The sequence below is a fragment of the Cyanistes caeruleus genome, chromosome Z (assembly GCF_971803275.1).
Source record: "Cyanistes caeruleus chromosome Z, bCyaCae1.hap1.1, whole genome shotgun sequence".
Classification (NCBI taxonomy): domain Eukaryota; kingdom Metazoa; phylum Chordata; class Aves; order Passeriformes; family Paridae; genus Cyanistes; species Cyanistes caeruleus.
In genome coordinates, this window is record NC_141732.1 from 73,983,471 (window position 1) to 74,007,977 (window position 24,507).

Here is a 24,507-nt window from a genome sequence, read left to right on the forward strand (position 1 = left end):
GCTAGAAGCTGAGCAGGGAAGATATGTGTCTTTTGTATCTGGCACCTAAGCTTGGCAACAAGCTTGGCTACTTCTGGGTGAGCCTATGTGGGACTTGGTTGGCTCTGTTTGTGAGGGATGAGTGTGAGGTTGGGGTGGTTTCATCTACTGCAGGCTGCTGTGGGAGACTACGTGGGGCTGGACACGTAGATGGAATGGGTGGTGGCTGTGGTGTTGGAAGCTCAGCCTGTACAAGCCTGACTAGGGAGAGATGTGCTCGTGGGGCTCAGAGGAGCAAGAGCTGCTGTTGCTGCTTGGGCTTGTGTGGCTGAGTTGGAAGCTGAGTGACTTGAAGTCATTGGGGTAGAACTGACAGTCTGGCCTGGTGGAAATTTAGAAGCTGACAATTTAGTTCCACTTATGAGGGGCTTGAGGCATTGCTGTTAGTCAGACTGAGAGTGGGATTTCAGCATTGACTGGAGGTGATTGGAAAGAAGAATATGTGCTCTTTTATTTATGTTTGACTGCACACCCATGGGGACAGTGTGCAAGTGAAATGGGACAACCATCCCATGGCCTGTTTAAGGAGCACATCAGTATGATTTCACAGTTGTGCAAAGTAAAAAAGATTGTCTACAACATTTTCTGTGCTGTGAATAGGATGAAGGTGTGGGGCGCATATTGGATTTATTGTCACACTGTCACTACTCTGCTCAGTTGTGGAAGTATTGATGCAATTGCATTGACAGTCTATTTTTATCAGTTAACAGGTTGTTTACCATCACTAAATATAATTTCTTGAGCCCAGCAGTGGCCTCACACATCATTTCCATTCTACATGTTTTGGTGAATAGGCAGTGTTGCCTCTCATCTTGGAAAAGTTTAAATTCTTAGAAAAGCACATGGCACAACTTAAAAATAATGGTAGTGTATGGTTTCAAAAAAAGAGGAGCAGCTGGGAAATTTGGTAGATTGGCTTAATACATATGGAAAATTTAAGTTCTCTCCATCAATATTGAATCACCTCAGTGCAGCAAGGCAGGTTGTATAGGTAAGCTCTATCTGGGTGCTGAGTTTCTCCAGTGCCTCTCTCTGCTGTTGCACTGCACTTTGGCTGTGGTGGTGCAAGGTTTATAATACTACACCTGCCTTACTGGCAGTCTTGAGAAGCACATGGCAGTGGATTAATGTTAAAAGGTTGATGCTGGTGCTGTCTCCAGTCTGTTACTCTGAATCAAGGACATTGCTTATGAATCAGCCTCTGACTCATTGTGATTTTCAGTCCAGCTGATAGAGGTAGCCTGCTCTAACTTTGAGTTGTTCTAATACACTGGGCTGCAATGTTTCACCAGGAAAGTTGTCCTGGTAGCTAGGGGAGTAATAGCCACAACTTTGACTAGTCTTTGCATCCTGCTATTAGGAATCTATCCACAACAACTGGCAATACCAGAGGCACACTCTAAAAGCAGGATGTTGTTTAGAAAGATGATTTTATTTCCTACAGCCGTGTGTTTACATGTGGATTAACTGTATGTCAGTTGAGTAGGAACTGCCTGTGCAGAAGTTTGTTGTTTCCTGAAGCAGTGTGAGCTGAACATACACTTCTCAGTACCCTGCAGCTTGCTGTTGTGGTTGTGCTGACGCAGCTGCTTGGGCTGGGCTGCAATCCAGACTTGGATTTTTGATCCACCTTGGTGCTTTTTGAGAAGAGGGTATGCACAGTACCTTCCTCGTGGAGTTTGTTCTTCCTCGCCTTGTTTGCCATATTCCCCCACAGTGTGTTCTGGCAGCTGGAGATGGCAGGCTGCAGCTCACAAGTGAGATCAGAAATGCTCTCTGTGTTTGTAGAGGGAGCTGGCTTTGACAGCAGTACTCACTGAATGTCTTTTTAAACTGGTGTGAGGCTGATGAGTGATAATTGTGTACAAGTGATAAAGTACATCAATAGGATCATAAGTGAGCCTGTGATTGGGCCCTTTCAGTATGACAAGTACCAGTTGAGTAATGGACAGTGGGTGTTGATTGAAGTTGCTATCCACAGGGGGAAACTCCTAGACTTTTCCTAATTTTCTCCACTATGTGGTAATTTACTAAATTAAGTTTTTGAGATGGTGCTATCAGAATTCAACTTTAGTTAAGGCAAGAGTTTGTATAGAGTCATTGAAATATTTTCACAATTTTACCTGTCAGAATGCAGCTGCAAAACCTTAAATACATTTATTTGTTAATATTACAGAAATTAGATAATTGAGTTAATTGGCCAGCCATGAAATGTTGAGGAAGGTAAAGGGGTATAAATAAAAGATAGTGGAGGAGAATTTTGTGCTCTGTGCTTTAGTTTTCCACTTTAGTATTGCCCTGGTTTCAGCTGCAATAGAGTTAATTTTTTTCCTTGTACTTGTTATGCTGTGTTTTGTGTTTAGCATGAGGATAATGCTGGTAACACGCTGATGTTTTGGATGTTGCTCAGCAGTGCTTACCCAAAAACATGGACTTGAGTGACCCATGCTCTGCCAGTGAAGGGGATCATGTCCAGGAGAGCTGACCCAAACTGGCCAAAGGGAGATTCCAGAACAGAACATCATGTCCAGTACATAAACTAGGGAGTGTTGGCTGGGAGCTGCCAGTTCCTGCTGGGAAAAGGGCTGGGCATTGCTCAGTGAGCAGCTGTACTGTGCATCACTTGTTTCTTTCGGGTTTTAATTCTCTCTTCCTCTTCCCTTTATGTTGCAGTTAGTATTATTATCCTATTTTTTTTTTTTTTGTTTCAGTTATTAAGCTTTTCTTATCTCTACCTATGAGGTTTACTGTTTCTCTCTGATTTTCCTCCCCACTTGGGGCAGGGAGGTGGACAGGGAGTGGCTGTGTGGTACTGAGTTGCTGGCTGGGATTAAGCCACAAGTATGTAGTTATTTATGTGGGAATAACAATCTTTATGTTCAGCTAAATGAAATTGCTCCTTTAAGGAAGACAGTATGATTTATATCCTTCCCTGAATTATATTGAGTCCTATTTTTAGTGTCTTTTAGGAGGCAGGGATTCAAGCTCAGTGACTGCTGATAGTCACAGTGACTACTAACAGCACAAATAGTATGGTGCCCTGTTAATGATTTTAAAGGGTTTTCTGTGGTCAAGTAATTAAATAGTTAAACCTCCGGGATATTTGAAAGTTCTTGAAACTTCTTAAAAATATTCAGTCCTCAGGCTTTTATGCGTTACTCATCATGTGATGATCAGATGAGAATGACCAGTTTGAAACCTTTTGCATTTATCCTCATTTATGTTTCTTGGAATGTATTGCCTAAAATGGATTTCATTGTAGTTACCAATAAACACTGTTTCAGAATTTGCTTTCCCTACACATTAAGATGTTCCCTATATAACAATAAACTGTTTAAATAAATATTATTATTCATTACATTATGATATAAGATAATGTTCATTATCTTAGTAATTGTTCTTGTAACTATGGCTGGTCCTTGGGATCTTTTGCTGAGGTGACTTCTAAGGTAATCTTGACAGGCTGAAAGTTAATACACAGTGAAGAAGAAGTAAGGCCTTTTGTTTTAGCAATCTCTGATGTTTTTTTCCTAATCAAATTTTCCTTGCTTTTCTTCCTCCCAAAATGTTGACTGTTTATTTGTCAACAGCTGTGTAAAATTAAGAGACCAAATGTTTCTTTTTACAGTCCTGTTTAAAGAACCAAGTGTGCACTCTTTTTATTTCCTTTAACAAAATCACATGCAGCTTCTGATGAAGAAGATCCACTGATATCTGTTTCAGGTATGACCTTCTTATAGACAGAAACAAAGGTTTTTTTCCTGTGGATGATAAAATTTTCAGTGTCTTTTCAGGTATGTGGTTTGTGTACATGAGTATGTGTAAGGTAGAGAGTCATCATAAGTTAGAATGGGACATATATGATTATAGCAAAGGATTTATGTTCTGCTGCTTAGATAAGCATACTGTATAAGATGAACAGTTCCAGGGGAGTTGTTTCTGTTGCAGGTACAGCATGGCTTTATCCAGTTTATAAGGCAAGCTGAATTTTTAATGTGGTCTCCAAGGAATGTTGAAGCATTAGAAGTGTTAGGTCTTTTGTAAATTCTGAAGATATCAGTTGAAATGAAGATTCATTGTGTAGAGATAAAGCAATTATTTTTTTTTTTAGTAGTTCTTTTGACCTTGATTTACTGAGTGCATACTTGTGTAAATTGCTGGGGAAAAGATGAATGTTCTTAGTTCCCCTTCAGAGTTCTGTTACTTGTTTTCAAACACAGCTCTTAAAGTGACACAAGGTCCTGGACACGTATCTGGGGAGGGTTAACTCTAGCCTGAAATTGTGTACATGTCATGTTGCACTATATTAGGAATGGCAAAGCAGTACGACCTAGACTCTCTAGCTGAGTGTCACGAGAGAGCAAGTTTTATTATTCCAGATCTTCTTTTATAGACAGGTCTGAGAAGGTCCGGAAAGGTAAAATTGTAAATGGTCATTAAAGCAACCTGTCACCATTATTGGACAATTGGGTACATCACCCCTTGGCTGTTTCTTACAAGTAAACAACAAGGATCCAAACAACACCTGCAAAGGTTGTTTTCCTTCACTGTTTGGATTTCTCCTTATTTCTCAGGCCAGTCTGAGAAAGTTATGTGACTTGGATTCATGCAGGCTCTGTGCTCCCTGCTGCTTTCAGCATCCATAGTGTCATCCAACAGTTACAAGTTTTGAGGAATTGTACTCTTTATGTTTGGGGTAGCATGGTTTACCCTTCAAAACTACTGGCCAAACATCTCTGTTGAGCTCAGTTGAACAAAACACATACAGAGATTTTTAAGCCAGGTGATACTGGACTGTCTTTCTCTGTGCCCTGGAAAGAAGGCAGCGATCCTAAATAATGGAAATTGAGTCACTCTGGGAAGTTTTTTACAACTTCTGAGGAAGAGAATTTAAGGACCATTGTTTTCCCTTGTGTACAGGCATGGAGATACTAGAGTTTATAGTTTAGTTATTTCACTTGAATTGCTGGTACACTTCTGAAATTAATTGCCCAAATAAATGTAATCAGTCTGCTAGTATGAAGTTAATATTTTTTGTTCAAAACTTTTTGCACTTCTGAATAGTCAAAATCAAACCTTGAGGCTGTTACCAAGTAGCTGTAGGCTTTAATGTGGCCCTGGCAGATTTTAGTGTTAGTGTCGGTGTTGGCACTTCATAATTGCAGCATCAGGATTTTCAGTGCTTTCATGTTCTTACCATTTGTAGAGGTGATACAATTCATACATTCTAATTATGGCAGAAAGTGTTTGACAGGTGATCTGTGGAGTATGCCTTGCAATGTTGCCTTACTCATATGCCTGGTTCTTGAAAGGAACAAAGAGCCTGAGTATCAGTAGGTTGGCTGTATAACAGAAAATGTGGTATTTTATTATATGGGTGGCACTTTTAAAGACTTTACTCATGGTTGGTTCCTTACTGACTTTGGGTATCAAAGAAGAAACTCAATTTTATGCTTTTGTGTCTTAATCAAACACAGTTTATTTGCACTGAGCTTCAGTCTGAAAACATAATGTGCGTTTCAGAATTTATGAAATGTTCATTGTGACTGGGTGTGCTTCAGTACCATGCACCTCTTTTTCTGCTAATGCATTCATCTTAATGAAATTTTGTATGGAGTAAGAGGCTAGGGGGAACTGCAGACGTATTCCTGAGGTACTCATTCTTTTCAAAGAAAGGAGCTGCTAAGGCAAGGTTGCCTTTGTGGAAGTTTGGTTATACAAGGCAATACTAGGGCCCCTTTTCACTTTATAATCTGCATGTTCTGCTTGTCTTTTATTTACAGGAGTGTCTACAAAAGGAAATTTAAGAACAAGGTGTTTGCCAAAATATCCAACAGGTCAAACTGAACTAAAGGTGCCTGTAGCTGTTGCTTCTGTTTCCATGGATCCTGATAGAGGTACAGGAGGTCTGACAGGGCAGCAGGTCAGTAAAGGCAAATTTTTCTTCCTCTTAAGATTCCACATAGTAGAAAAGATGGTTGAAAATTCTTAGATTGAAAACATTTAAAGTTTTAGTGTAGTTATTTTTACAGTCTCTTACACTTTTTGCCTGTTTTACATGGTCACTTTCTATCAGAAATTATCACCTGAAGAGAATAAAGGCTGAATGTGCTAATTTGTGTAAGTGGGGCTATGTAAAACAGATTATTTATATTTCTATGTGTGTGTTTGTACAGAGACAGTGCATGTAGCCCTAGGTAGTGCCTAACCTACACTTTACTGGCTCAACATGCAAGAAGTTTTGTTCAGTTTGTTAATTTTCATTGTTCTAGTTATCTCATTTAGAAATAAAAAGAGTAAAAACTTACTTTAGGGACCTTTTTTCGGTGCCTGCTCATGTTAGAAGGGTAAAACCGCTTTTTGTTTTTGATAGTAAAAGTTCAAAATGCATTTGAGCAGTAGAAATAGCTTTGTCAGTTGATGTCAGCTGCTTTGAATTTTGTGGTCTCCTCCTGTGAGAGTAGGTGATGTTTTTCCTACAGTTCCTTGCATTAGAAATTCCAAAGCTGCGGGGTTTCCTTTGGAAGGTTATTCTGTATTGTGATAGATGCTGTGATGTTTAGAAATCTGTTGAGAGATGCCATTTTTCTAACGTGGTTTGTGTAGTACAATGACGGTGTAAGTCATTTGAGTACTGTTGAGTCTCTTGCCTAGCAGTCATCTTGGGCCAGCCTGTAAATCACTGGGGTTTGGCATCCTCCCACTTGCAGGCAGGATCTAAAACCTTTGACTGCTTCTGCATTGCTGTTTTATTATCATGCAGTTAAATCTTGTTCTTCATCTACAGTGTCCTTCTCTGCCTCCTGTGTGCTGAGTAACTGCTGTGTGCTACACATGTAGGTTCAAAACTCTGATGTGAAGACAGGTTGTTCAATTCTTGTTGCTTTGACAGTGTCATTGCCCTTCGAATCTTTCAGCATGATATGTGACCAGTTATTAAACTAGTATTAATTTTCAGGGTTTTGCCTGGACTTGTTTATTTCCCTTTCTCTGATTATTTGTACTTGCTTTTAGAGGCTAGTATGTACCTCTACTTTACAAATGATGCTGTTAAGTGGCATGCAGATAAATTCCACAAATAGCCCCCATTATGCAGAGTCTATGTAGAAGCATCTCTTCATAAGTGTCTACAAGCCTGCTGCCTCACAGATGCCTTCATGTGTCACATTAAAATCTGTTTCGTTGAATGGTGCATTGATTGTGTTACTTGTTGTCTAGAGAGTTTTTACTCCTTTTTTTGTGAAAATGGGTTTTGGTGTCCTCTTTTTTTCAAAATATAATGCCTGATATGTGAAATCTTAATTGGTTACTTGTGCTTTTGTAATATTGACTACATGATGTGTTCAAAGCTATCCTTCTTTTTTGTCTTTTTAAACCTCATGTTTTTCGCTTACCCTACCAAATTCTCATGGCAACTTTGTACTCAGAAGATAAGCTCTGAGTAGTTGAAACAAACAGAACAAATGTTTCTACTTGTTACTGAAGAAGAACTTCTTTTGTATGGAATTTTCATCAACAACACAACTTATTTTCTGCGAAGTGTTTTCTTATTTTCTGCAAAGTATTGTGTGCATGTCTAGGGAGAGCTGATGGCTTTGCTATGACATAGTCATAGAATGGATTGGGTTGAATGGGACCCTACCAGCCCCCCTGCCATGGGCAGGGGCACTTTCCGCTAGTGCAGGGTGCTCAGTGTCTCATCCAGCCTGCCCTGAACATAATTCTGGGTAAAACACTCCAGGCTGGAGTAGGTGAGCTGCTGAGGTCCTTTCTGTGATTCTGTATGATTTTGTCATGCAGTTGTCACTTTACAAGGTGTGGAGAATATCTTTCCAGTACTGAGTTCCAAAATTGTCTTCTGTCCTGAGCTGTGTAGGAAGGACAGAAATCTGAGAAAAGGAGACAAAACAGTCTTGGCCTCCACCTCCTTTGTGATCTTCTTTTGATGGTTGCGCTATTGCTGTGCATTGTTCCACAGCTTCATTTTGATGCGTGTTATGGCGCAAGTCTGCCTCTGAGCATTTCTTGTGTATGATCTATGCATACCTACAGGGGATAGGAAAAACTGTTTTTCCTCTTCATACCACAAAGGTTTGTCTGACAGTATGTACATCAGTTTGGGTAGTTGTTTTAGAGACCTTCTGTTAAAATCTCTTTCACTAATGCGTTCAAGCTTCATTCTCCTTTTTGAGAATTCTAACTTTCCATTTTTCTTAAAGAAGTTCCATCATCTGCCTGCTTAAAAAAAATAATAAATTCATACATTTTTGCATGGGAGGTGAAATTCCTTCAACTGTACGTTTAGTTGAATTCAGTCAAGTTAGACATTCTGTCTTCATGTGTGACATATGTTTGGGAAGAAAACTGAAATCAAATGCCCCTTGAAAAGTGCTGAAATTTGCCTTGTGAAATTCTTTCATTCCTGAGGAGAATACACTGAAATTAAAATGAAGGGTCATGTAGGTATAACATGAGTCTGTGTGAAAACATAGTCTCTCTTTGTAGTGGACATTCTTCTTTAATTGTTTTTAAGATGCTGTTTAAGAGGCAATTAGATAAGCAGGAAAGGGGTCACTTCCTCTCTGGTGTGTAGATCAGCTGCTGTTACTGATAATGAGAGAAACCCAGCGTTTTCTTTATATTCTTTTATGCACTATTGTGTTGACTTGGCCAAACTGCAAGGCATCTGGTGGCATTCTTTTATCTAATGTAAAGCACTGCATGCACTTGGCAGAGTTTGCAAAAGTACAAACTGAAACTCCTTCAGATTGAGTGAACATACAGAAACTTGCCAAAATCCTGGGCAGAACATCATGGTTCTGTCGCTGCATTTATCTTCGGGTTCGTATTTCATGCTTACCACTAGCACTGCAGAACTGAATCCCCGATCACGGGGATTTTTGGTGGAAAAAAACCCCCCAGATTGAAACTGTTTCCTGCGTGTGAACAGCCGGAGTCGGGAATGCCGGGCAGCAGAGTGCCCTCGGGTGGGCACAGGTGGAAAGTGCAGCGGTTCTCTGCGTTCCTGGGAACGCGTGACAGATCTGAAGTGCTCAGCCCTGCTACAGCCTTCTTTTGACAAGTGCTATTTAAAAAAGTGGCAAATAAGCCATTAAAACCAAACAGTAGCCAGTGAAGGTGTGTGCTTTTCTCTGTATTAGAAAAATGAAATAAGGGACTTACTCTCTGCTAACAATATTTTGCTGTTTTGTGTGCTTTGGTCATAAATGCTAAGGCAGCACTTATTTTTTTCTTACTCCCTGTGATATGATCCTAATATGATAAAGTTCGAAGTTGGATTTGGATATTGCTGCACTAGATTTGCAAGTCATGAGAACCTACTCCTTTTTATGTGGTATGAATCAAGGAATAGTGCATGTCTTAAAACTTTACCCAATATGTTTTTAGCATTGAAGCTAGCAGTTTGCATTTGAATCACAAATCTCTTAAAATAATTCTTCACAATTTGGTAATTTGTTTCATTGAAATGTACTTACATTTTAAAAAATATGAATTTTATTTCCAGTTGGAATTGATCTACTTTCAGCTTCTAATTATTAGGTCTTGAAATGCTTTTAATAGTTTATAAAATATTTGTTGTCTTTTAAACAGTACATTCTAAGATGTTACTTTAAATTTTCAGGGAAATAATGAAGGAGGAATGAAGAGTGCTTCTTTAAAGGATTTGTGTCCTGAGGACAAGAGACGCATTGCGAACTTAATTAAAGAACTTGCCAGGTAAGAGGAAGCATCACCTGAAAATGCATTAAGTTTAAAGAGAGTTGTTTCTCTAATTAACATCAAGCAATGTAGAACTGCATTAAAAACCTGCATATTTGCACAAGGTCATTTTTCTTCCTGGAAGAGGTATGAAGCAGCCTTGTTGGTTTTGCTTTGCTTCCTCTGAATATATATTTAAAACAGAGGCCAAAATTTCATGACCAGCAGTACTTCATCTGTAATAACCTAACGGCAGGGCTAGGATTTTGTTTGTGGTGTGTATCAAGTGCTATAAATAAACACATTCTGCTTTTGGAAATGACAGACTTTGTTGCTATGAAACTTTGTAGTGCTTATTGTTTGGCAGAGGTATGTTTTTACATGGAAGGCCACCTTAAAGGTGCCTTGCTAATCTTGGGCCTGAAACATGTTGATAGATTTGCTTGTGTAATTTTTAGTTGTCTAATCAGACTTCTTGCTTCCCTTAATTTCTTCAGATTCTACCTATTCCTTGAAAGGAGTGGTATCTATAGTGCAAGTTTCTCAGCTTTAGCAAAAGTCCTTTTCTTCACTTTATTCCAGTGCTAGTTACATTCTCAAAGGTAAAGGAGGTAAAAAAGAGTTTGAATTAAAGTGAGGAAATCTTTGTCCTACTGTTTGTCCCTAACACCTCAGAATCTCTGGAAATCTTACATTTCTTACAGTGGCTGTAAAAGTGAGGAGGAGCACATGGGCCTTTGGCAGGCTTTGCTTGTGTCCGTGGGGAAGCTCTTGTGAGATGATCCCAGGTCCTTCGGGCTAAAAGTTATCATACATAGAGTTTTTAATGAAAGTTTTTCTAGAACAAAATGCGGTTCTCTGGTAATAATTAAATGTTTTTTGACATAGATCCCTTATCTCTTTGCAATAATTGGCAAGCACTACTGTTCTTTTTCATTTTATATAGGAAAATTTGGAAAATTAGAGAAATTAAGTGACTTGCTCAAGGTCATGCAATAACTCCCCGGTGCAGCTAGGAATATTTTCTGTCTGATTATCCTTATCCAGTGGACCATTTTACCTGCTAATAATTTTAACTAATACAGAATTTCTTGCTGTACAGTATTTTAGTAATTTCTGAAGTTCTTCATGCTTGCAACTCTATTTTATCATGCCTTGTGTTAGAAAATGTATAGTTAAGACTGTCATAAAGAGTAGATTGGTGGGAACCGTGGTTACAAATTGTCAGATGTTGGAGCTATTCGGACACTGTTGCCACTGTTGATATATTGAGGTATATTCTAATATTAAAAAAAGCCTTTTATTACATTGTTCCTCATAATACACTGCTCCCTAGTGAATAGTAGTACAGTAATTCATTCGAGCATGGGATTCTTCTTAAATCTCAGATGCTGTGATTTTTCCCTGAGGACAGTTTGATATTTCTGCCTGACATTTCTTTGAAGAAAAATAGAAGGTGCAGCAACATTAATTTTGAAAAGTAAAATTAGTGGAACACTATTATTTTATACTTAGTTCCCTTTTATTTTTAAACCTAATCATATTTTTATTGGATGTAATTAAAAGTCCTTTGCAGAGTAATAGGGAAGTTGAACTTTAATTCCGCTCACCTCGTCACTTTTTTAAAACTCTCAATAATTTTCATCCTTAGCTGTGCAATGATAGAGAGTTTTTACAAGCAGTAGAACATTCTTTGCTACTTTACTAAGAAAAAGAAACAGCAGAATGTTAAAAGTTTTACAGAAACACTGTCCTGCAGTAAATACTTGGAATAATAAAGGTCTCACTTGGGCAGTACCTCACTGTTCCTTGTTTTGCTACAATTTATGAATGATAGTTAAGGCTAATTTGTGCACGTTTGTTGCAGGATGGTCAACAGAAATAGACTGGTCAATCAGCAGCTGCATGAAGGCTCTTGGAAAGTGGTAAAATTCTGTTTGTATGGAACCCAGTTGCAAAATATGATTGACTTTTGGGGCTTGAATTTCAGCCAGGTCTTGCTTGAGCAGTTCAGGGTAGTGGTCTTTCCCCAGCTTCTGTGACTGCTGGAGGAGAGAGCTCTCCTGTACTTTTCTTCCTCTTCGTATTTTTGACTTCTTTTCCTCCAACCCTCACTCCCATTGAGTGGTGTGTGTGGTGTCAGTTCATTTGTTAATTTGCTGAGGTGTCAGACTTCGTCGTGGTATGAGTAGAGTCTGTTGCTGGCTACGTTAATATAATTTTCTCTGGAAAAAAAAAGAAAAAAAGAGGAGCTTCTGGGCTGTAAAGATCTACTGCTGGGGATTCCAGTGGCTGACATCACTGTAACTGTTCAGAATTTTACAGAATTGGATTTTGAGACAGGGACTGAAGAAAGCACTCAGCTGTATTCTTTGTAATCCTCCTTTCTAGGCTAAATGATTGTAATTTTTTGATCTGTGCTGCCTTCAGTAAATCTAACCATTATCTTGCCCTTCTTTGAATGTATCCTTTTAAGGTGAAATGAGAGTGGCAGACTGGAGACAAAGTTTAAAATACTTGAATGTTGCAAATTTGAGCTTTTTAATTTATTGTGTCAGCAGATTCTTTTGAAATTGCTTTTGTAGAGGAATTTCTGAGAAGAATGAATCATGCCTGTGAATGCCAAAGTGCTTTTTGAGTAAGTGGGGTATTCTTGAGTGTGATCAGTCATTATTTTCTAAGACAACCAGTGTGGCACCTTCACATTTTCAGTAGGGTCCTCCTGGTGTGGTGGTGAAAGCGGCACATTAAGAGCAAATTTTATCTCTCCTATAAGCAAAGTCCTTTCAAAGGAGGCAAAGAGGACTCTGAGCTTTTATTCCTGCAGGCTGCTCCTGAAGCAGTCATCAGCTTATGTAATGAAATGAGCAGTGACATGGTGAAGACACGGAAAGATTCTTATGCTTGTACTCACTGCCAGTGTCAGGACACATTAAACTCTTCTGAGAAGGAGCAGCACAGGGCCCTCTGGGATGTAGCCAGTTGACTGTTGAACATTAAGGACTTGCTAGACACCACACTGAGAATGATTATGAAGTATTCTAGAGTGAAATACTGTGAGTGATATGCAGATTTTGAGAGCTCTCTCTGTCTTGGCATTTGGCTGAATAGAGAGGATCATAACTCCTTAGCACAGAGAGTGAATGTGTGTGTGCTTGGAAGTATTCATTTCACTACTAACTGATATATAGTGATAGTTGTGTGACTGTGGGGCTCCTAGTATGATAGGTACATCATAAATACTTCTTTCTCCCCTGATCACAGATACCTGTACAGCTCACATAGGAAGTCTGCCTTTTTTCTGAGCAGAGGCGTTGACTAAGTGATGTAGAATGGTTCATGAGAGTTTAGTTTTTGTTTTAGTGGCGAAAATTGGTATCTAATTTTGCATTCTTACTTTCTACAAATAAGATAAACTTGGAGAAAACTGTCTTCCTGTTGTCTTTGCAAGCAAATCTTCAAAAGTAATTTAGGTAGAAGGGTATCATAATGCGCTTATGCACTCTTATTACACCTTATGCAATCATGGAAGTGATTTCCCTTTCCAAACAAGATAGAAGATGGTTTTTGCAATTACATTAATGTTGTTCTGGCTAAGATCACTGGCATGCCCAGAATGACTTGTAACTGGCAGCTACTAAAACAGCCTTTAGACAACCCTTTATCCCTTATTGAGAAAATGCTTCCCTCTTCCACAACCCTGGATTCCTAAATGCTTTGTAGGGAGCCAGCAGTTTGGGATACTAGTGTTTTCTACTGTCTTTGACATGAAGCTGAAATTGACCAACTAAAATTGAAATTTTTTAACAAAAGGTGAAAATGGGCATCAAAACAGAACATTGATTTGGTTACAGAACTGGAAACCATTGCAGAGGTTTCAGTAAAGCTATATTACAGTGTATATCTGCTGGTTTTTTTTCCAGTCCTTAAGATCTTGGAAGGAAAACTTGCCCGTGGTTTGTTACAAATCTTGTATATTTGGCCTCTTGTGTTGCCTTTTCTCCTGGGTTACACTACTTCATATTTAACCAAATCGTTACCTGGCTTTAACATCAAAATCTTCTCTTTTTTCATGTGTTACTTTAGGAGCAATTTTGTGCTGCAGTTTTCTTAATTGGTCAGGCAGTGAGACTGCAAATGAGATATCCCTAAGCTTGTCTGGAAATTACTTTGTGCTGATAGGTAAAGCATGCCAGGATTATTGTATCACCAATCACACTTACTTTCTGTGCTTAAAAAGTCATTTGTAGCTATAAATTCATGCTGTGAAATCTAGTTTTGTATTTTGCAGGTTGCATATCATAAAATTTATCCATTGTGTAGCAATTTCAATTAGGATTTGGGCCCATAGAGTTTTTTATTTTTTTTTTTTCTGATGTGTACAAACTGCTTATGATGCTTGAGTAAAATGTACCAGGTTTGTGAACCCTGATCCTTGGATGAAAATTCTATTTCTTCCTTTCCTCCCCCTGTCCCCCACCTACTCCTTGGAGGTCTTCCCTGTTCCAGATGCTATTCTTTGCCTGAAATTTAAAACTTGTAGTTTTCAAGAATGGTCATCAAACTATTTTCACCTTTTCTAGCCCATTGGCAAACCAATACCAGATTGGTGTTTAGTAAAAGATGATTGTTCCCAAGGAGTGTAGGACTGATCAGTGAAGTTCCCAGTGTCTATATCTCTATATGTTTTTTGTTTAGTTTGTCTTCAATCTTAACTAGCTGAGTGGCTATGTTCTTATTGCATTCAGATTTCTCTTGGTAAAAGCTCATTTTTAAAAATTTAAAAAAATAGAAGATGCTGCTTTTAATTTGCCTTTTCAATTCTGCCTTCCATCAGAAAGAGCTGAGTTCTGTCCCTAGTGTAGAGTTGATGTGAGTATTATCATGGCTCTTTCTTGTGCATGCCAGTTTTTCATTAAACAAATAAAACTTGAAGTGCTGTTGACTTGTGCACTGCTTCAGAAATTCCACCTGGAGAGCATCAGTCCTGCTTACTCAGTGGAATGAGTCAGTGTCATCAGCAAACTCCTTGCTCGATTCCTTCTTTAGATCAGACTGGAATAGTGGTATCAGCAGTGGACCTGGGAGCACACAATAATAATTGGAACTGGTGAATTAGGAATTAATTTTAACTCTAAGGTGGATGTCCTAGGAGGGCTTTTTGTCAATACATTTGCATTACGAATTTTTCTAAAGAGGGTTCTGTAAAATAAAATTATTTATTTAAATGCATCTAGAATTATATAGGCTTTGAACTGTTTAATATAAAACAAATCTTGAACAAAGATGGTGCACACCCTATGGCACAAGGTAGGTGAATGTGAATTGCATGCAAGAAAATGTTGCAGACACCAAACGGAAGGAATAGTTCCACTGATTCATCATCTTTGCTCGCAGCTTGCAGTCGTCTGTTTGATCCTGGAAGCAAGAACAATGGAGCTGGATACCAGCATGTTGCTCATTGGAGCAGTTGAGCCCTTTGTAGTTGTGCCTTCATTCTTTCACTGCTCTTTTCTGACCCAAGTGGATGAACAGAGGGTGAAAATACTTTTGAGGAGTGTTATATGAGCCTTGTAATGTTTTTGCACAGCAACAGTGAAGTCCTCCATAGTTCTGCTAAAATCATCTGTTCTTTACTGCCAGAAGGCAAAGAAATAAGTTTATAAAAAAAACCAAAACAACTCATCGAGCTATTTATAGGAAGTGACATAAATCCAGCATAATCTGATTACATTCTTGTATTCCTTTTCTCTAACTTCCTTTTGCCACCTCCTGTGAGTAACTGTCTTTTGTATCTTGCCTGCCCTTTATGGGCTGTCTCCTGTTTTGTGATATAGAAACATACCGCCACATTTCTTCTGAGATCACTTACTGTTCTCAGTCATTTACTGCGTAAGATATGTGGCACAATATATTCATGTGTCTGGGAGTGTGACAGCTTGCTGTGATATGTGTTAAATACAAACACAGCACGTGAATGTGATGCACACTGATACAAGCAACAAATCACAGAATCTAGAGATGAGTAAAGCCTCCTAGGTTTCATCTGATTTTTCTAGAGCTCTGTTCTTTCATACCTTTTTTCTTACACTGTTTTTCAGTTTCAGTGTTGTTGGGTGCCAGCATAGCCCAGCATTTGTTGCCCCAAACTCTCTTCTTGTGCAGCATCACTCCTGCAAGTTACTGAGCAAGTTTCCTTCCTTTCATAGAATTCTGGAGATGGTACTTCTCTCTTTCCAGTTCCCTGCCCTGCTCTTGTTCCGTTCCTGTCTTTCATCCATGTGGTCATTAGGTTCTTCATTGTGGTTTTCTGGTTAACTTTTATTTTTTGTGTGTTTTTGCATCTTTCACTGATTATGTGAAAGAAGGTCGTATGTGCTGTAGTCATTTAGGTGGTTTCATTGGACTCAAAGGAAACAAATGGGCCGTGGTTAGATATGAAAGCCTCTGTCTGCAGCCTGTGGCAAATGTGCTGTGGCTGTTACTGCAAGGATGCGTGGTGGATATTCCTCAAAAGTTTGTTGTCTGCTTAGCTAAGTAGTGCAGAGCTGTCAATGTGGGTCCAGAGTTTATACAGGTAGCTCCCTTTACCACCTTTCTTTAATGCTGTGTGAACAACCCTTTTGACAGCCTGTGAGTGGAGGGGAAGGGACCTAGGAGCAGGTTGAACTCATCACATCTTCCCAGGCTGGGCCCAAGGTTTTAAATGAGACCTCAATAGAATGCTTTTCTACTAAATGTGTGTCTTCTTTTCCCTCTACTTTAGGAACTTTACAATTAATAGTTTTGTCCAAGCTTTCAAACCTCCCTAATTTAAATAATTTGATTATATGGTACCTGTTGTTTGTCTCCCTCTAGGTTTGTAGAGAAAAAGTGTGAGTTTCAGTATTATTTCCAACTTCATGCAGTCTGCTTGAGCTGATATGGGAAGGGCTGTGGATTGATCTTGGAGTTGGGGAATACTTCTTGTCTATAATTCGCTCCAGGGGAGTGACCCAGTTGTGGTATTTATGACTTTTCCACTGGAAGATCAAAACAAATCTGTGCCCTCTTAAAGGAAACAGTGATATCAAATGTATGGCTCAGTCCTTGAATGAAACATTCTGTTAAGAGTATTTGTCTAATGGGACGAGTGGAAGACGTAGTCTAATACTTATATATATGTATATATATTTCATTTTTTCCTCCTCTTTCCTATTCCTGTAAGATTTTTCTACTTTAAGGAAGTTAAAATTGGAGTTTTCTGAAAGTTCTATTGCTTTGGTCTCCTGTCACCTGTATTGTGGCAGCTGTTTCATCATCATAAAAGACTGAACTTTAAGAGCCTTCAGCAACAGAAATTGCCTAAGTGCAGAGCAATAATATTTATTAGTCTAAGCTCATCACTTAATATTTTTGTGTAGCTTTTATAGAACCATGATTTCCAAGCAACATTTTTTAGCATAGTTACAGGATCATCTATGCATAATGATCTTCTTGCCTACGTGATGCCAGAATAATTGTTTTTATAGCCTGCTCTTGAGGTGCAGAATAAATGATCATTGTAAGGCTTTCTCCCATTGTCATCTTTTAATCTTGATCCAATTATTTACACTGAGCAGCAAGATACAGGGTGCCGTGCCCCAGACAGAAAGGAAAATTTACTCCTGCAGCTTGATATTTGAAAATCCTCAGAAAAGGACAAACTGTTTTGTTTGGAGAAAGCTAACAAGAAAAATGATTCTTTCATGGACTCGTATTTGACCAGTAAAGGTGAAAGAAGGATTCGTTTATAGATTAAGAACAGAAAAGTTTTCCAGAATTTTCTTCCTGTCATGTCAGTTAAGCTCTCCCATCTGGGTTTTCTGTCTTCATGTCCTAGGTTTGTAAGTATCCCAGTGAATCTTCATTATGACTGCAGGGAATCAGACTGGAGAAACCTGATTGTGGGTTCAGGCCCTAACTTTGTTATTCCATGCTGGCCATTAATGTGCATGTGCTCTAGTTAGACCAGTGTTTTTGAAAAAGAAGAAGATGTATTGCATAAAGTCATATGCATTTTCCTGTGTAATATATTAAAATAAACATTGTGAGGAACTAAACTGCTTAAGGATGGAGAGGATGTTATCCATTTACCTGCAAAGTGGTGGAGGAGTTGGAAGTTAGGCACTGTGGTTATGGGCATATATTTAATTTTTCTCAAATTCTTTTCAGGATAAGTGAAGAAAAAGAGGTGACGGAAGAACGGCTGAAAGCTGAGCAGGAGTCGTTTGAGAAGAAGATCAGACAGCTAGAGGAGCAGAATGAGCTTATCATCAAGGAAAGGGAAGATATCCTTTAAAAATATGTGCAATGGCTCACTAAAATAAAAAGTGAAGTACAGAGAAATAATTGTTCTAATTTATGGCATAGAATAAATCTGCATGTGCTGCCATTCAAAAGCAATCAGAGAGATGGCTTGTCAGCATGTGACACTGGTTCATTTGAGCTTAAACTGCCATCCAGCTGTTCCTGTGATGTTGTTTTGCTATGAAATAGATATTTGTCAACTAAAAAAATGACAATAAGGAATTTACACATTAAAATATGATTATAGATTTTTTTTTTAGAATTCTGTTAGGTGGTTGTAATTTAGGTCTAAAATTTGCATGGTATTCCATTTCTCTCCATGTCCAGAGAAAGGGAATCTACACTAAATGGATATAAATTAAATATATGTACTAGGAGGTTTGGTTAGCTTAGACTTTTTGTTAGGTGTAGGGTTTGTTTGTATATAAAAAGAGCAGATTCCCTTTTCTTTTTGACTGTGACTTGCATTTATTTAAGTTGTATAGGCTTAGTGCCAATCCTGGAATATCGCATGCAAAGTTGCTATTGCAAGAATTGCAGTTTTCTTTTCTGGGGTGTGGCAGACCTTTACAAAATTCTCTTGTTCATTTCTCTTCCAAATCTCTGATATTGATGCTTTGTTGTTAAATTTCTCAGAGGGCTAAGGATTGGCTGCAGTGGGATAGGGAAGAGACAGGGCTGCAATAACAGGAAAAGCAAATAGTGTGTGATTCATTGGGAGCTGCATTGCCAGTAGAGAGGATAATAATGTTGTTTTAAAAAGCATGATGGAGGCCAGTGTGTGCAGTATTGTTGTCAGTCCTAAGCCATCCTTTGTTCAAGTTAAAAATGAAGTTATGACAAAAAGAGGCTATTTGAGCTATAGGCCAGTGTTGTAACAGAAATAGAGATAATTCAGAAACTTAAACATGAATTTAGAGGAGGATTCTTGAAAATTTTGGTAATCCTATTTCACAGTTTAGCACTGGCAGGCTTACCAAAAACAGTGCTTTCTTTGTGATGGAACTTGCTTGGCTTAGGAAAGGCATTCAGTGATGTGTGGTCTCTTGTCAGGAGAGCATTGTCCCCGATGACCTAGAGCATCCCTTGTAGCACACTGGCACTTATTTTTCTGGAAAGAATTGTGTCTGTTTGTCCTAAATAATATATACATCAACAAACTTACCTATCTGTGAACTGTTACTGGAAAATATTCGGTTTGGGATATTTCAGGAGTCATTGGATGTGACAAAGCTCTTTGACATTTATTTCACTGAAGCCAGTATTTCGTTGTGTATTACTGTGTATTCAGTCAGCTCGTGAATGTGGGTGGGATGCATGTTCCTGATTTTTTGTTATTTATCCACATGAAGTATTCATTAATTCACATGAAGTTTATTTGGTTAGTGAAAATAGACATGCTTGCTTTCTTTTGTTTTGCTGTTTGGGTTTTTTTCCCTTTTTTTCTTTACCAGTAATAGATTGCACAAGCATGAATACTTTTCCAGAAGTCTGGTAGACATGGCAGAAGGTTAATGCATGCAATTTTACACTTCATAAAACTCTGTAAAACCTAGATATATAAAACAAGGTTATAATTTAAAACAATGTAATTTTAACTGCAGCAATACTTGCCTATCATACATGAATGATTCAAGATCTTCAGTGTAACTCTGATCAGTTAATTTTTTAAAGCTTGTTGCAGAGACAAGGAATAGTAGAAATGACTTGCTGAGGCTGAATACAGATTATGGCTGTTTCAAGTACAGCAACTTGAAATTCTTTAAGTTCTTCTGGATTGTAGTGTCCATGTGCAAATAAGATATCAAGGATCTAACACCGTAAGAAAAAAATTCCAAGTCTTCTAAAATAAATGTTACCTGCTGTTTTTTTCCCCCCCCATGTAGCTAATTTAAGATAACCTTCTTTACTGCAGTATTTATAAGTACTCTGCAGTAATAAATTAGTGGTTGTGATATAACTGCAGCTATCCAACAAAGTGCAATTTCAGCTTAGTAAGGGTTTAGTTCACTTAGCATGGGGAGTCTCTGGGTTTTTGTCAGCAATGCATGTTTTTGTTGTTTTGTTTTTTTCCTTGAGATTCTTGCAGGAGGAGTATTATTTGATCCTTAAAATCCCTATTTTGAGGAAAATCCATCCTTATTTTGTTGCGGTTGAGTTTTTACCCCTGAGAAACTGTGAAAACCCCTCTGTTGAAATTTGCTGCTGATGAACTATGAGAGAGGCTTTGAGGGAAAGGAGATGGGTGGAATGCCATGATCTCACTATGAAACTTTGAGTAACTTTCCAACGTTTAAATTACAGCATCTGTCTGCAGCCCAAGCTCACGTTTGCGTTGGAGCTGCTCAGTGCTGTCTGGGTAGGGAACAACAACTAAAATTTTAATCAGATTTGGAAGTCAATTCTGCCCTTCCTTAGCAGGTGAAACTTGGAAAATTGAAAACTTAGTACTAGGTCATGATGTTAATGGAGAACTACAGTGAGGAACATGCTGTGAACCCTGGAAAGTGGTGGAGTAGTCAGAAGTCAGGCACTGTGGTTAGGGGTGTGTATTTTATTTTTCTCAAATTCTTTTCAGGATAAGTGAAGAAAAAGAGGTGATGGAAGAATGGCTGAAAGCTGAGCAGCCTATTGGCAGGCTTGCCAATTACTTAGTATCACAGAATTAAGAAAAAAATAGAGATTTCAAGTAGTCAGTTGGTCTACACCTTCTTCCTAAAGCAGTATTTAGGCCAATCATATTATCTTATAATTTGGTCAAAAGTAGCTGTTTTGTCTTGGATTGTTTCATGACATTTACGCTTCAGACTGTCTTCTTTCAAAAGAAACTTTATCCAAAGTGTTTAAAGCAAAGTGTTACAAAACCAAAACAGGATCAAAACTTTTTTTTTATAATAAACTCTCTTGCTTATAATAAACTGGAAAGTTATAGTGCTGCTGTTCTTAGAAGATGTGGCACTTAGTGGTGTTCAGTTATGCATGCTGGGATTACATCTCTTGCTGTTCGTACTAAAATTTGCCCTGGATAATCCAGTAACAGCTGCTCACACTCTTTTGATGCCCTCCCCAGTGAAAGCATTTTAAAACTATGAAGATGATAAAGTGGTGGGGAAGAATATCACTTTCTGAAAGTGAAGTTGACATAAAAGATAAAGAGGAAAAATGTAAAAGGCGTGTGTATTGTGAAAGGGAGATCTAGAACATGTCTGTAAAGAAACACTTGGATAAGGAAGTTGGCCTGGATGTGACAGGTATGAAAGCAACAAAAGCCTGTGACTGATGGGTTCAGAAATGTTTGGGATAAGCAGTTAAGGTTAATAAGAGTTGAGATGGTGGCAGGTGACCTAGGATCAGTCACACAATTGTAAGGCAGCCGGTGCAAGCAGGGATGTGTCTGATTAGGGTATTCAAGCACCCTCTAAACTTTTGAAATAGAATTTGGGACTAGGCTCATGTGAGAAGAAATGCCAGATACTTCCTGTGGTGTTTTCTACAGCATCTACTCCCGGTATTTGTGTTCTCTTTGCTGCTGTATGGTGACTAAACTGCTTCTGGTGGCAGTCTAGATTCTGGTGTTGGCTTTGGAGTGTGTGACTTGCAATTTCCTTGTTCTTATTTGTGTTATTTCATTTGAATTTTCACAGTAAGGGATGAGCAGTATGCACCAGGTTATGCACTTAGACTACTTGTGCAGCATCTTTTTCCTCTTTTACTAGGAGCTGCTAATAGAAAAGCTTTTGGCTTCCCTTTCTTTTTCTTCCTGATTATTTTCAGGCACCCCAAATGTAATTTAATTTAACAATCAGGAAAATATCCTTTGCAAGATGTCCTAATACTGTCATGATACATGTCTTAGGAAAAAAATTATAATGAAATTATTAAGAAACAAGTACTACTGATACTTCATAGCTCAAAGAAATTATGTTGTGTTCTTTAGCTTTTTTTGTTATCACCATTAGGGATTTTTTTTCATGTAAATTTGATGTTGTTTCATAAATGAAGGAAAAGCAGCTGAAACATTTCTGTGAAGACTTATTAATAGGTGAAGAGGGTACTTCCTTAAAAAAAAATTAAAAATTTGTTATTGAATTCTAAGCTCTGCTTAAATTATTATTACATAGAGAAACAATAGGCAAATAAAGGAAAGAAGAGATTCTGTTTATTACAAACTTCTCTTTTTTGTAGATTTAAACTAGTCAACTGTACTACGCTGCTGTTTTGTTTTATATTTAGAATGTACCTGGGTTACTTAAGCTTTTTATTGGAATTATTTTCTGACTGAACATAGACTTACAAGATGGTTTGACTCTGAAATATTATCTAGGTCCAACCCCTGGACAGGGACACCTCCCAGCAGACTGTGTTGCTGAGGACCCAGCCAAATCCAGACAACAAATCCTGTATGATTTACTTGGTTAGTCTTAAAATTGATCACAGACTCTGTTTACATATGTCCTTAATATTATAGAACTACTTAATTAGTTGGTTTTGCATGCAGTTAACATGAATATTAATTTAACTAAAACAGTTCGTTTGCTTATAGTGCTAGTGAGACATAGAATATTAATTTGCTGGAAGAATAATGAGCTCTATAAGCATTATCTAGAGAATTCAATGAAATGCTTTTAGTTTTGCCATAGTACTGTTCATTATATAAGTCTTGCATACATAAATTAGGACCACTTACATATTTTTTCCTTTTCATATCTTACTGTGTTAATGTAAAATTAGTAGTATTTTTCAGAAGAAAGAGTAACTGGCTTCCTTAATGCAAAGAACAAAATGATAGAAAAAGGAGATATCATACTGCAGAATTTACTTGCTTGTTCTGCCTTATTTTCCCTATCATTTTAAATCTTGATCTTTTGAGAATATGAATACTTCTTCTGCCTTTCCTGTTTTAATCAGACCCACAAGTTTTCATTGCAGGTGAGGGAGAAGAGGTGGTCTTGCAGAGCAGGGCTTTGGCCATGTGTTTTGTTGGATGTGTGGTTGGAGTATCCTGCGTGGCAGATTTATGGTCAGCTTCCCTGGGGCTGCTGTTGGCAAGAGGACAGTCTGCACTCAGAATGACAGCACAGTGTCAGGGGGAGGTGGGGTATGGGTATTAAAATTGGAGTTAAGCATCTATAGATGAAAATAAGTCCCTTTCTTGCTGTACTCCCACCACTTACCCCCTGGAAAAAAAAAAAAAAAAGACGGCAAGAAGAAAATTTCTGTATAAAGGCAAATTTGCCATTTGTAGGAAGCTTGTGCTTTTGAAAGTCAGGCTATTTATTTAAAACTCAGCAACGATTTTAGAGATTAACTTTGGCTAAGTCTGTTTCTGATGGTATGGTTTCTGACAAGTTATGAACTGAGGGTTTGAAATGACCGTCATTATTTTTCTTTTATTTCTTAACTTGGCTCCTTCAGCTTATCATTTAAAGTTTTTTTCCTTTCTATTTTTCATATGTGGATGCATACTATATATCTTCTTGTGCATCATAATTTGTTTGAAGGTGTGTGAGGAGAATGGGAAATTAGTGTTTTGCTCCTTTCTTCCATTTTATCCAACTACTTTACTCTTTGAAGGTGTTTCTCTTACTGCTATTTCAGGTATCCTACCAGTAAATGTTTCTAAGCAACCATTGTGGTCTGTTGAAAAAAAGCTGCACTTATTAAAAATTCTCTGAATATTTATATGCTATTCTGTAACTGCAGTATTGGCTAAATAATGTATGTATTTACGAACTTAAATGTAGAAGAATCAGTCAAGGACTATTGGGTAAATAAGATATTTTGAATTTTTCATGAACTTTTAAACTAAAACAAGGTGAAACATATTGTAATGTTGAGTATTCAAATGGATCAATGGCTGTAGATTCATTTGAAGCTTTTTTTTTGCTTAATCCTGGTTAGTGCCTTGTAGCACGATCTAGCAACACTGTCCATGTTATGAAAGTACCCAGAATCAGCAGGCAGCATCTAAGCAGTCAACAGCAGCCTCTGCAGAATATGAGCCAGATAGGATTTTTGCCCTAAAACTCTGCACTAAGTGTTGCAGGATTGTCAGTGAGATGGTACTCGCATTGGTGTGAAATATATTTCTATGTGTAGAAATACAGCTGTGGAAAGGGAGAAGTGTAGTTGCTCTGTGTTTTATATCAAGGGTGGAGTGATGTTCTGTGTCTGTCTGTGTGAAGTGGAGATGTTCCCACCCAACAGCTCTTGTATAGAATTTTGGAGTTCCCCTGAGGTGAGTGTTGAGGGCTAGTAGCATTCTCTCATCTCCCATGTTTCGTGATGTTTTTACATTGTGGTCATCTGTACCTGCTACTAGATACTTGATGATTTTGAAAGTAAGGGCTGGAGTTCTGCACTGCCAGATTGTTGATACCTGCTATATGCTTCCCAGACAACATCTCCCAGCTCTGGGTA

General features: G+C 38.1%; 1 protein-coding gene across 9 annotated transcripts in view; it reads left to right on the forward strand.

Moving 5' to 3' along the window:
• The window catches only part of KIAA1328 (KIAA1328 ortholog), a 172,675-nt gene that overhangs the window by 903 nt on the left and 147,265 nt on the right, over positions 1 to 24,507 (forward strand). For 4 of the 9 annotated variants that reach the window (XM_086869907.1, XM_086869905.1, XM_086869906.1 and 1 more), the window contains exons 2-5: positions 3,727 to 3,833; positions 5,823 to 5,962; positions 9,683 to 9,777; positions 17,953 to 18,068. In XM_086869907.1, coding sequence (XP_086726033.1) covers positions 5,921 to 5,962; positions 9,683 to 9,777; positions 17,953 to 18,068 — 253 coding nt within the window. In that variant the 5' untranslated portion in view covers positions 3,727 to 3,833; positions 5,823 to 5,920. Of the gene's footprint in view, positions 1 to 3,726; positions 3,834 to 5,822; positions 5,963 to 9,682; positions 9,778 to 11,626; positions 11,685 to 17,952; positions 18,069 to 24,507 lie in introns of all 9 variants that reach the window. The other 5 variants (XM_023944086.2, XM_086869904.1, XM_086869909.1 and 2 more) reach the window with 4 other exon arrangements.